Source organism: Bolinopsis microptera, chromosome 8 (assembly GCF_026151205.1).
Source record: "Bolinopsis microptera isolate Bmic1 chromosome 8, MBARI_Bmic_1.0, whole genome shotgun sequence".
Taxonomy (NCBI): domain Eukaryota; kingdom Metazoa; phylum Ctenophora; class Tentaculata; order Lobata; family Bolinopsidae; genus Bolinopsis; species Bolinopsis microptera.
Window position 1 is genome coordinate 15,053,790 of NC_087079.1, and position 12,782 is coordinate 15,066,571.

The window sequence follows — 12,782 nt, forward strand, 5'->3', positions numbered from 1 at the left end:
ACGCCTTGCGACAAAATCACCATGTCAGGAATATCGGCATAATATGCTGTACAGATGTTGATTAATGGTATACATTTTGTTCAAGAATTCCGTTAAGTTTCACTAAATTTGTAAGTTTCATTAGACTAAGGAATTAGATTTTATGTTACATTTGGAAAAGTTACTGTTTATTAATTACTGGGTATAAGTAACGGGATTTTCTGCTACTATCTCTGTAACACTCACGAGAATGCAACCCTCTAGAAGAAGGAATATTCAGCTGATATTCTTGACCGTGGATACCATGGAATCATGTGTTATTGAGCTGGTTTATCTTATAAAGAAACAAAATCTTTAGCCATAGAGTTTAACTAAACAAAAAAATACACCGTCCTATCTTGTATCCATGTGAAAATCTTAATGAGTCGTAGGGCTCAAGACTTTGTTTCAAAGGGTTTCAAGGGTGAACCCTAATGTAATGAATTTAATTGCCGAAGTGCCGACTTAGGGAAACATTTCCTAAATCACAATTTGAATTCAATGCTAACTAATGAGCTGAAATAAATGCTCATGAATGACCGAGTAAAATTGTATTTAAGCAACACAAAACAAGAGAAATGAGGAAAGGGCGATATAAAAATTAAACTCGTTATGGCTTAAAATTTAGACTCATTTTGGTTTGAAATATCACAATATTTAAACGATGAAAAGCGGTTTGTGAACTGTTCAGTGAGGCATGCACTGAGGTAAACGAGTGATTTAGATTGTTCTAGAATAAAGCCTGAGTGCTAAGTATTGCTAAGTAGTAAGTACAGCACTCCCGCAAATATCACAGTGTGTTAGAATGCACTAATGGTCACTCCATTGTAACATGGGTGTATTAATGCAGTACATTTATTATCGAATGGAGAGCACTGTTAACTACTATCCGAGATAACTTATTCCAGGTTATAATAACACAGCTCGTCTTTTTAGCGGAACGAACAGCAGCCTAACAAGAAGAAAACCAGAGTCATAGAAAACCTGCCCCTGAGCAGTGTTCGCCGTAAAACCGCAAGTAAAAACTACGTGAAAATTGAAATGCACGAGAAATGGCAGCGGTTTCCTCGCAGCTCACAGCATGTCACGGAGAGTTGTTGTAAACATTTGTGTGACCAGGATAATTCTAGAACATGGCGCCATGTAGCCTGGGCTAGCCCGTAGCCGCCATGTAGCTGTAACTTTTAAGCTAGGCTAGCCGTCATGTAGCCTGCGCTGGCCGCTATGTAGCCGGGCGTGGCTATTGACATACAATAGTGTTTAACATAACAACGAACAGACATACTAACAAACAAATCTAACACGCTGAACCATGTATATATTTGTTCAATTATTTAACATTTAAAAGCCATTCATTATGTATAATATCTATGTACACGAAGAGAATATAACTTGTGACTAGGATTATTCTAGAACCTGGCGACGTGTAGCCTGTGGCTGACTAGGCTCCATCTAGCTGTGCTGCAGCTGGCTGTGGAAACCGTGGTGGAACGAGCCATAACGAACAAACATAGTGACAAACAAATTAATACAAGGTCACTGAACTATGTTTAGACATTGAATTAATCAAAATTTAAAAAGTTAATATATTACTCAGTTAATCAATATTAATACAAATAAAAGGTTACATTACACAAGTAAAGTGCATCTATTATGTATGTCTATGAGTATTGCTGATGTACTTACTCAATGTAATAAACTCCGTTGTCGTTTTGTATCTCCTCCCATCCATACGGCAACTCTAGGGAAAACAAATATCAGTAAGCAAATCGTTCATAAAACTAGGGAGTAACTGCACTCTAAATAGAAAACTTTGAGAAGGAATATTTGGTGTATGTACCTCGGAGGAACTGCATAGGCCGTGAGTACTCAAATGAGAATCATCCTATCAAAGAGAAAACAAAAAATTAAACAGTTATTTCCAGCATGTTCAAGCAAGAGCAACGGACATAAAATAGTGGATAAATGGTGGATAAATAACTTTGCAAAGGTCAATAATAGACCCAAGAATGAAGGAAGTTCGACAATCCTTCTCACTACAAAGGCAGCCCCTGCAGCCGCGAGTGATAAGCGTTACATGCCACACGCAACCAATACACTATTATATGCACTGAATATATTACGTGACATATTATGCTACAATACGTATTAAAGCACACTCCTGAGAGTTAGATTGGTATGTAGAGGAAGCTTATATTGGTGTACTTGGCAAGCAGCTATATGGGCAATTATTACATGAATTTACGGAATATTTCTAGCAAGTCACAAGCATGTAATATAAAGGGTTAATTATGATTATAGTACAATGTGTGGATCATAGCCAGATATAAACCTTTAGAATGTCAGGTACTTTAATAAGATTTTAGATTTAATGAGGATATAATTGTTGGCAAGGGAAGGCAAAATTATCTCCACAATAATGCGACCAAACGGCTATGAAAAAGGCGTGAATTGAAGATTTCTGAAATACACACAAAAATGTTGTTATTTTTCGAGAACAACTGAAGAGTTAATGAACAGATGCAAAAGTACGATAGAGGCAGATAAACTATAAACATGCAAGATTTAACTTTATACATGTTAATGCAATATAGCAAACTCGCTTGAACATGACACGCGTTTAATTAGATATTCTACATCTTCATCTTCATGTTCTGTACGGCAAAAATTGATCTGGCACTCGAAATCTAAAACGTTTCAAAGGTGCGATATCTAATTAATGAAGCAACATTTATAAACAGAATACATTTGAAAATAATACCGCTGTAAAGATGTCTGATTTTGTTCGATTTCAAAACTGTATTTATGTAAACAATGAATAAACACATAAAGTAAAATATAGATCTGTCTCAACAAAATTATAACCTAAAGCAAAGCTATCAGCATTTCGTAAATCGTTTCCAAAAATAACCCATCTGCAAGAAACTGCAGCTGCCCTTATGGAAATTCTTTGCTGGACTGGAGTACGAACAAGGCAGCAGCGATGCTGCAATTAGGGCGGTCGAACTATTCGATGACCCATTAGAGTAATCTACGAATCCCTCCTAAATATTCTATGCTAAGTAAATAATCGTTTTTAAGTAAACGAGCAAAAGTGTAGATGGTGAACCCTAAATCGTGACGAACTAAAAAATAGAGTCGATCGTTGATGATAAAAATATCAAGCACGAAAGTTAAAGATGGAATGTAATCTTAAGAAAAGGAACCTATAAATATAAAATATGGAAATAATTGAAAGGCGGAAGCACATTCAAAAATTACACAGCAGTATCGATTACGTGTTACTGTATTGTTTTTAATGATAATATTATATGTAAAAAGAAAAAGGGTCGTATTTTAATTAACAATAACTTTTCGTCACGCTGGATGAAAAGCCCTGGTAAAAAATATTCACGGTTGAAGCCGTGAACAAGGATCTATTAAAATTATCATAAATTACAGGGCCTGCGCGTGCGTTCGGAAACCAGAAAATAAAACCGAATGAAAAGCCTGTCACACAAACATTGAACTCAAAAAAATATGTGCATACTTGACAGATAACATGTGCATACTGGACAGATAATGTCTGTAATTCCGTACGCTACAGACGGTTATGGTCAGACAGACGGACAAACACTAAAGGCTTAAGTGCAGGGATATTAAGTGATCTGGGAGTGGGTTGCCGTGACAACACTGCAGTTCTCTAGGTTCTAAACCAAAATAAGGACCTATCAGGAATGTCCAGAGAGAAGTGTGACAGTTAATTACTCTACAGATTCAGGAGCAACTGGAATGAATCTATACATAGTTCGTGATAAGGAAATACCGGTATAAGAATTCCGCGACAAATTAAAGATTCGCGACCTAAGTTTTACAGTTCAACAAAATATCACATAATATACTGAGCCCCGATTGTTTGGAAAGCGGATACTACAGTGACACTTTTCACACACGAGGGCGGACAAGCGGAACATCTCCATTTCTATGAATAGCAGTTTGTCGTGATGAACATACATAGTTCATGGCGAAGGAATTGCTGGCTCCAGGATTCTACGACCTATTAAAGTATTAAACGTTCGCGACAAATGTTTTACCGAGCGCAAAGAGATATAATGTGTAATTTGTGCCGTGCCCCCATTATTATTCAGCAGAAAGCAGCGCATTTAGGAGACTGTCGAGTCAGAGAAATAGCAGAATAGAGACAAGCAAGAAATATAACTGTCATAATTTGACAAAGCTGCTGCACCGCCAACAAACTATAGGCTAATAGCGTATAAAAACAGTTGATAGCGTATATAGTAAAGTAGAAGCCGTCTCAGCGACTATAATGTCGACAAAAGCTGCCAACTAAACCGTCCAACAAAAAGCTTCGAAAACAATCACGTGACACGTTGAAAATGCCAGATTGGCCTTTCAAAGTATTAAGGAACTGCTTTAGACTGGGGGTTAGAAGAACAACATAACAACGGATATCACACTTTTCAGCAATAACAAGTACAAGGGAAATGTGGTCAACAAGCAGCTGTGAGTACTGAGTTTTATTATATGTGACCCTACTATATCACAGCAATAACAAGTACACGGCAGAATGTGGTCAAGCAGTGAGATATGTAAGATATGTGACCCATCCTACTGTGAGATATGTGAGTATGTGACCCATCCTACAGTGAGATATGTGACTCACCCTACCGCCTACACTACTAATGTTCTGCACAGAGTTTGACAAATTGGTCGTAGTTCTAATTTAGTTATTACTAGGTATTAACTGCACTGTATGTCACGTGACATGTACACTGCAGTCTGTCCTGAGCAGCACGAGCAGTAATAGATATAAGGACACTTCATTAGTACACGAATATGGGCGAAATTGGTACAGAAAATGGAGAAAATTGCTTGGCATAGTCTAATTGCGTGTAAATGTCCGCTACAGGAATTATAGGTCAGGGTTGGGATGACGGAGCAGTGACATTAATAGCGATTCTGTCATACTGTTCACCCTTCACAGATCATTGACGAAACTGATCAAAATGACGAGATGGAAAATGAAAATAAGGGGTTGAACTAGCAGTCAAAGTGATCACACACATCGTACATGATGGATCATTGTAGGTAAACTGATATAACACAGGGACTGTAACAGGACAAACTGTGTTACCTGATATTCAGGACTCAGCACTGCAAACTGCTGAACAACTGTTCATTGTGACGTCATATACCTAGACGACTCGTACCACGTGACATGACGTCATAACACGTGAAGTGACGTCATGCAGCACTGCAAACTGCTGAACAACTGTTAATTGTGACGTCATATACCTTGACGACTCGTACCCCTACCTGCGCTGGACTTGCTAACAATCGCTAATGGTTGACTAAGGAGTTTTCAATCAAACATGGCTTTATTCAATGTCAAACACTTTCAGCAAACAAATTATGAAATGTATGTCATTGTATGTACGCAGTGAAATATGTATGAAATATGTTTATATTGTATAGCCTCTTAGAGTTATCACAAGGAGAACGAATAACAATAACAATATAGTTGGTAAAGAACATATTATCAAGAAATGGGATCAAAACTGAGTTAAAACTTGTAGTAAAAACAAAATAAAACGGAGAAAACTAAAATATTTAGCGCGGCCATCATCACACCGACACTTACCAATTCACAAAATTGCAAACATCGAATTTGTGTTCCTACCTTCCCAGATATACGGTAGAACATAGAATATATAACACGATTACAAAATATATCACAAAAATATTCACACATTTTGTAAATACCACAAGTGAATTTCAATTTGTCCAACGTGAAGGTGATAAGAAACTTGAAGGGTCAAAAAGAGAAGCGCGTCAGGGTTGGGTTTCATATCGACGCAATTATGAATTATCGTTGTATTATCAATGTTTATAGGTGCAAACTAGAAAATGAACTAGGATTATATGACTAGACGTCGTTATCAATAAATCAATGAATTTTATCGGGAAATTGTATAAATCTGTTCACCGAGTGATCGGTAAAATCAGATACAGTTAATCGAGGGAACAAAGGCGCCCGTTCCTGTATACTCTGTAAAAAAACTCATACAAAAGCATAATTACGGATAAAATACAGTCTAACCGAATTTACAAAATCAATGAGGCTCGTGAGGTTGAACAGAAAAATGAATCATAATCTGAATAAATTAAATCTTAAATTAAATTACGACTCATAACAGCAGGACCAGAGGAAATAAAAGAAACATAACGGAAGGTAATAAAATATAAAGGAAATAAGCCTTCTACAGTGATGAAAATTAATTTAAGATCATTGGTAAGGAAACCAATATTCTTACCTCAAACCACCGACGTTTGAGGACGACAATAATGAGCATCAGATAACGTGAATGTAATATTAAAGAAAACTGTTAAGTTAATGGACAAATGAATATAAAAGTTAATGTGTATAAAATTTAATAAAAGAATCTCACCGCCGAATTTGCTCGTTTTCGCACTGTGGTATTGCAAAGCAACCAGTCTAGGATCGGACCAGGTCGTCGAACCGTCGTTGTGACTGAAAATATTACAATCAAAAAATGGGAATAAGAAAATATTTGGGGTTGTATTCATTCAATTGTGCAGAAATTATCTAAATATTTCTGTCGGTATTTTATCGAATTGGCGACAGAAAACTTTAAAATAAAGACAAGTAAAGGCGCTTCCTTGCCCTTATCGATTGCTCCAAAGTTAATTAGGTAGATACGGCTGAACTTACGCGGATATAGATACTCTCCTCGCAGGTAGGGACACCCTCCGTTTAGGCTTTGAATTATCAATTAATGCCATCAAGATTAACTGATTAAAGATAGTAACTCAATTTAGAACAAGTTTATAGCTCACACGCCATGAAATACACACGAAAAGTAAGTAAAATATAGCGACTATTTTAGTTTGTAGGTAAAATGGTGACATCCTCTGGATCCTATTACCTTAGTATTGCTGTACAACTACTACATAATATTTTAGTATGTCTAAAATTATAAATATATTATTACAGTAGGTTGTATCCTTGTTAGCTGCAATATATAACTACTCTCACTACAATTAAACAATCTTTGCAAAAAACGGTAATAAAGGTCTAACGATACAATAACTCCAACAATACAAGGCTCGACAGTTATACAAGGAGTTGCGAATTTGGAATCGTGCTAATAAAACTATGTGCCGGATATACGATTGGACAGAACCTAGAATCGCAAACATACGACAACAAGCAAAGATACGACAACACGCCAACATACACCAAGAAACCAACGATTATAACTGAGACAAATAGACTGTGTCACGTCTAAACTTTGACCGTAACCGGGAATACGGCAGAAAAAACTTATGTTTTATTAATTACGCATAGTTAGATCTGAGATTACGGGCTTGGTGTACCAGTTAAGTCTTGGTTTTAAAAGATCTAATAGTCGCTGGATCATAATTAAATATTTTCAATCATCAGTCCAGGGGTAACCAGCAATTATAAGCGACCTTACTACCTGGGAAAATAGTTAAATCATCGTATTGCCAAGCATGTATCGTTTTATCTTTCTGTAGCGTTCACATTTTAGACTGCCAAAAATTGAGTTTTTGTAATGATGTTCCCTGGTTCAATCGTAAAAAAGTTTGCCCATAAGAAAAATTCATAACGTAATTAAGCAGAAGGCTTCTGGCCCTAATATTCAAATGATCATCTCCGGAAGGAAAAAGCAAACCGAACCTGGGCTAAAAGAACTTAAACTTAAAGATTAAAAAAATAAAATTTTAGAGCGGGGCCGGAGTTGGTATCGGATAGAAAAAGCAAACCACACTTGCAGAATGAGTCAAGAAAATATCGCAGGGGAGGCAATATACCACAATTATAGTCAGTAACTCCTAGTCACTAGCGTTAGTACGGGTTACTAGATTACTAGGGCGGTTTCTAGGAGGTTACTAGTGCGGTTACTGGTGCGGTTACTAGGTGCACTACTTCACAACAACTCACTTGATAAAGTACTTCTGCCCGTACTGCGTGTACGCTGTCTCCCAGCCCGGTGGTAATTTGCCCACCTGACGCGGTCCCAACTGTCTGCCTCCCCCTTGGTTGTGCCTGCGGGTACGGCCACGGTGAGGTGTAAACTAAACACTTGTTTAACACGTGTTGCTTTCTTGTAACGACGAAGTTTTTAATACTTTCAACACTACTATATAACAAATAATTTGAGCATGAATAAGAAGTTGTTACTTTGAAACGTCGTTTATCCTAACAGTGCAATATCATTTGTCGCAAATCAGAATAATCAGAAACTATTTGGAAAAACCCAAAAACTGTCTATTATTATGAAGGAGTCAGAATTGGTTTTTGGGTGTGACGTCATCTTGCCACATAAATCATTTAGAGGTCTAAACTGGGAGTTTTGTCTGGGGTGTATTCTTCTCGACAAGCAGTGTAAGCAGTTGTAGGGCTAAACACAGTTCAGTATCAGACGCTAGGATTGACCAGATAACAGTATAAACTTGGTTTGTGGGCAGTCAGAAGAGTGATCTGTGGGCTGTGTGATCTGTGTGATCTGTGAGCTGTGTTATACGTCCTACGAGCTTACAAGTCACCAGCTTCTGACGGCAACTTGAATTCTAGATCTGATGATGACCATAACCTTATTCATGTAATCATGTGTACGGTATATATATAATATCAGTGTCAGCTAATGCAATGACATGATATAATATCAGTTAATTCAATATTGCTGTCAGTATCTGAGATAGCAGTGACCACAATCCCTTACGAAGAAGAAGATAGCAGTTACTCACATGTTGGGGTCGTAGGGTTCGGGGCGGGGTGTGCCGTACATGTGACCCCCGTACGAACCTTTCTCTAGTAGGACACCTGAGGGAAGATGTGGTTCTAAAAAGGTACGCCAGGGGGGGGTGGTTATAATAAGGTACGCCAAGGGGGAGGGGGTGGTTTTAAGGCATGTCTGGAAGGGACTTGGTTGACCGAGAGAGTCATAACGAGGTTGGTTATATCATGATCAGATACTATCATCAATATTCAATATTTGCTCAACTCACTAGTTGTTTTTGTACCACAAAGCACTGACTAATGACATTCGAGCTATTATAATCTAATGATTAAAATTTGAATGTAAATTTGAAATGAAAACGATAACACCTAAATAATAGAGATCCACATAAAAACTAGTGAGATCTCAGTAACTGTAGTTAACAGTAGTTAAGTTAAAGTGGTTAACTAAGTAACAAAGTTACTGACCTTTCTCTTCGAGTTCGTTAAACTCCTCCTCACTGACAAATATGTAATCTAACCCCGGCTTCTCATCTACCCGCGGGGGCCTTGTCGTGTCTAGATTAGTTTGGGGTTAACTAAAATCACTCACAAACTTAGCTGGTTTTAATTGACGTCTTTAAAACTAAGTTCATTCAAATAAATAATAGTCACATTTAGCATATTCAAATTTAAAACAGTCAAAGGTAATTAAAATCGTGAGTAGAATACAGATGCATGTCTGTCAATGACCAAGCTTCTACACACTTTTTACAACAAAGAGAGGCGGCCTTTCAAGTAAGAAGTCAAAAACAAGCGGTCTAAAAACTTCCAGACAAATGATTTCCTATCTTTACCCAAATATATGATTGAGTAGGTAGTGTTATGAAATTCTAGATTGGAAGTAAGATCACTTTTCAATAGGCAGAAAACTAAACCCATACCCAGATTATATGTTTAAATCTTGAGTTTAATTCGTGTAAAATGGACGTGAAAATGTTGGTTACCATGGATTATAAAACTTTTTCCCTAGATGGAATGTATACTGCAACCAACCGATGTAAAGTCGCATTAACTGTCACAATTGGCGAGGAATTTGGGCGGAAATAAGGAATATTCATTATTCTTACTGTTAAATAGGGACTATTGAATGTAAATGTGTAGTTTTTGTTTGGTTGAAAGGATTTGCAAAGCTGTCACCCTTCACTTCGATCAGATTTTTGAAAGTGTCAAAACACCATTGTTATCGTAAATAACAAACTCCACTGAAAATAAAAGATAAAGATGACTTCTTTGGTAGTCCTCTGTCTGATAAAGATAATATTACTAGATGAAAGATTATCACATTCTGACTAGCTACACTGGCTCACACAGGAATGTATAATCTAACGAGGTAACAAGGGAACGGAGTAGACATTCTGCAAATACCTAAAACTAGAAGTTCCCAACATCATGCCCTGAGGACACGTGATGCCCATATAAGGAGCGGTGCCCTAATGACCAGGGAGAGTTCATAAGTCATCTGAATTATACACAAGTTCCCAATGACCATTGTATCGACGCACAAATGCTCAAGACAAAACAGGATTAAGGAAAATACCTGAGATATCTTAATGCTTAAACTACAAGACAAATCAGTTGACATCGTCAATTTAGGATCCTTATCTCGTAGTTCAACTAATAAAAGCTTCCGAACTATAAATTAAGTTAGACATCTAAACTGCACTCATTTACTCAGACATTTCAACTATTTAGATAATTTCAGCAAGCTAATAATATTAATTGCACTAAAATAAAGTCCAGTAAACGATAGCGAGCTTGTACCAACTAGAGAATTATATCCAGCAGACAGCGAATAAGAGAGGGCTTACACATGGTCCAAAACAAAGTTTTATAGATCTACAGTCTTATAGTAGTAATTACACACAATACATAATGACTGACAATAGAACGTGAAACATAGAACAACATACACATTGCACAGGGTACTGTTATATCACACATGTGATATACAATTATAATTTGCATGATGACACTCCATTCAATGTAAGAGACAATACGGAAACACCAAATATGAAGACCTAGAATAAGAACAAGAAACCTGGATTCCAGTAGTTTCCAGTAGTCCTGGTAACATAGAGATGCCACAGTGCTATGTATTGTACATCATTATGTACAAAGCAGTGCCTGGAATTACCAGGTGTGTATTATTTGCCATGATGCTAAGTAATAGATATTTAAAGTTTAAACCACATATTGTGCCGTTGTCTTTCATAAAATATATTTGATTTTTGTACGGTAAGCCTCACATGACGGTGTTACACTTAGAGTTTTTGTGGAGGAAGTAATACTTCCGTTCCATTTAACATGCCGTAAATAGAAGAGTCCAAGTTTAAAAGCCACATGCACAAACAACAACAAAAACTTATACTGACGATACAAATCAGAGATCGAACTAGTGTTAGATGACTGACACATCTTTAAAAGTTCTTGATAATGTACTGAAAAATTTGTGAACGAATTAAATGTACACAGAAAATGAAAGGATCTATTTTTAGCAAAGAAGCTGCTAAAAAGGACCCATCGCAGGTATCACCAAATAATGTCAACAGCTACAGCGAACAGAGGAATTACCGCGTCACTGTTTTATATATATTCGCAGGAATTCCACTCTTATACCGTCAAATTAACGTTCTAGACCTCGCAACGAACTTGGGCAGCTAGAGATCTCATGATATGAAACAATACAAATCCTTAATAGGAAAATGTAACAAAGTTAAATATACCAAACAATTAAAACATTTGAATCTACAAAAAACACAACTTAAGATACCATACAGGAGAGTTAGAAAACATAACTTACATCATAACATACAATACTCCTTACAGACTCCCAGTCCCCACATACCACTGTAAGATAATGGATAATACATGTCTGATAATAATAGGACAGAGAGAGAGAAAGGGGTCAGGCTTGTTATATAAAACATTCAGCTCAGCAGGGGAGATGTTATTACCCCGCTAATTTACATGTAATTACCATATTATAAACTGCGATAATAAGGGGAGGTATTTGTGGAGAGATCGGAATCATGAGATAATAGATGTCAGTTTAAACAAGGGTATTAGTCGAGGGTTAAATTGCGGGAAATTCCCCGTCTGCGTGTCAATAGTTATTGAAAAATGGTAGGAATTTCGTCTGATGATTGCACGCATACCAGACAGCCGTTTAAGTTTTAACAAGCGATCATGCGTGGATTATAATACCTCTAAAATCTAGACGGACCATTTAAAAAGGTACAAAAGATGGAGGAACCACGAGGATTGTAACGAGGCAGCTATTAGTATTAGCACAATGATATACTGTAACAAGTCTGACAAACTACGTCACGGGGAACTTAATACTACTTACTTTTGTATATTATATGCAGCATGTAACACGTTATATAACATCTGTTTCAATCGAGCATAATCTAGTCATAGGGGGAGAACTTAATGAAGGTGTAGAGCTGTTGAATATGGTGCACCGTAAATATTTTTCATACGATCGCGTCGGTTGGGTCGTGGTGAAACGTGGGGGCTGTAATGCTTTGAGACGTCCTTAATTCATTCAATATGAGCCTGAGCTATGAGAATTGAATCGTACAAGGTGTTTCAGTTCGATTCAACCAAGATATTCAATACAATTCAGGATTCAACAGTATTAGAATATCAAGCGTCTGCAGCTATAATCCAGGGCAGTCTCCAAGAAGCTCGACTGGTCCATGGACCAGTGGTCCATGGACCACTATAGGTGGTCCATGGACCACTTCACCAAGGTACAGTGGTCCATGGACCACCATAAGTCAACTCATGAAGATTATATCTAATTTTTTATTATCAATTGAAATTGGCATCTTTATGATTGCAATATGTATAATAAGTATTACAAAAGTAAATAACATACAATTTACATAGATAGAGGGAGAAGGTCGGAGCTCTTCACTATCCGTTTGTATGT

At 37.0% G+C, this 12,782-nt stretch overlaps 1 protein-coding gene across 2 annotated transcripts in view; it reads right to left on the reverse strand.

The window, feature by feature from the left end:
* The window catches only part of LOC134819350 (membrane-associated guanylate kinase, WW and PDZ domain-containing protein 1-like), a 49,147-nt gene that overhangs the window by 31,654 nt on the left and 4,711 nt on the right, over window positions 1–12,782 (reverse strand). Inside the window, exons 4-8 of one of the 2 annotated variants that reach the window (XM_063829271.1) lie at window positions 9,272–9,361; window positions 8,812–8,887; window positions 8,006–8,110; window positions 6,468–6,550; window positions 1,705–1,759 (exon numbers count right to left, since the gene is read on the reverse strand). In XM_063829271.1, the coding sequence (XP_063685341.1) occupies window positions 1,705–1,759; window positions 6,468–6,550; window positions 8,006–8,110; window positions 8,812–8,887; window positions 9,272–9,361 (409 nt within the window). Of the gene's footprint in view, window positions 1–1,704; window positions 1,760–6,467; window positions 6,551–6,751; window positions 6,876–8,005; window positions 8,111–8,811; window positions 8,888–9,271; window positions 9,362–12,782 lie in introns of those variants that run through there. The other variant, XM_063829272.1, reaches the window with a different exon arrangement.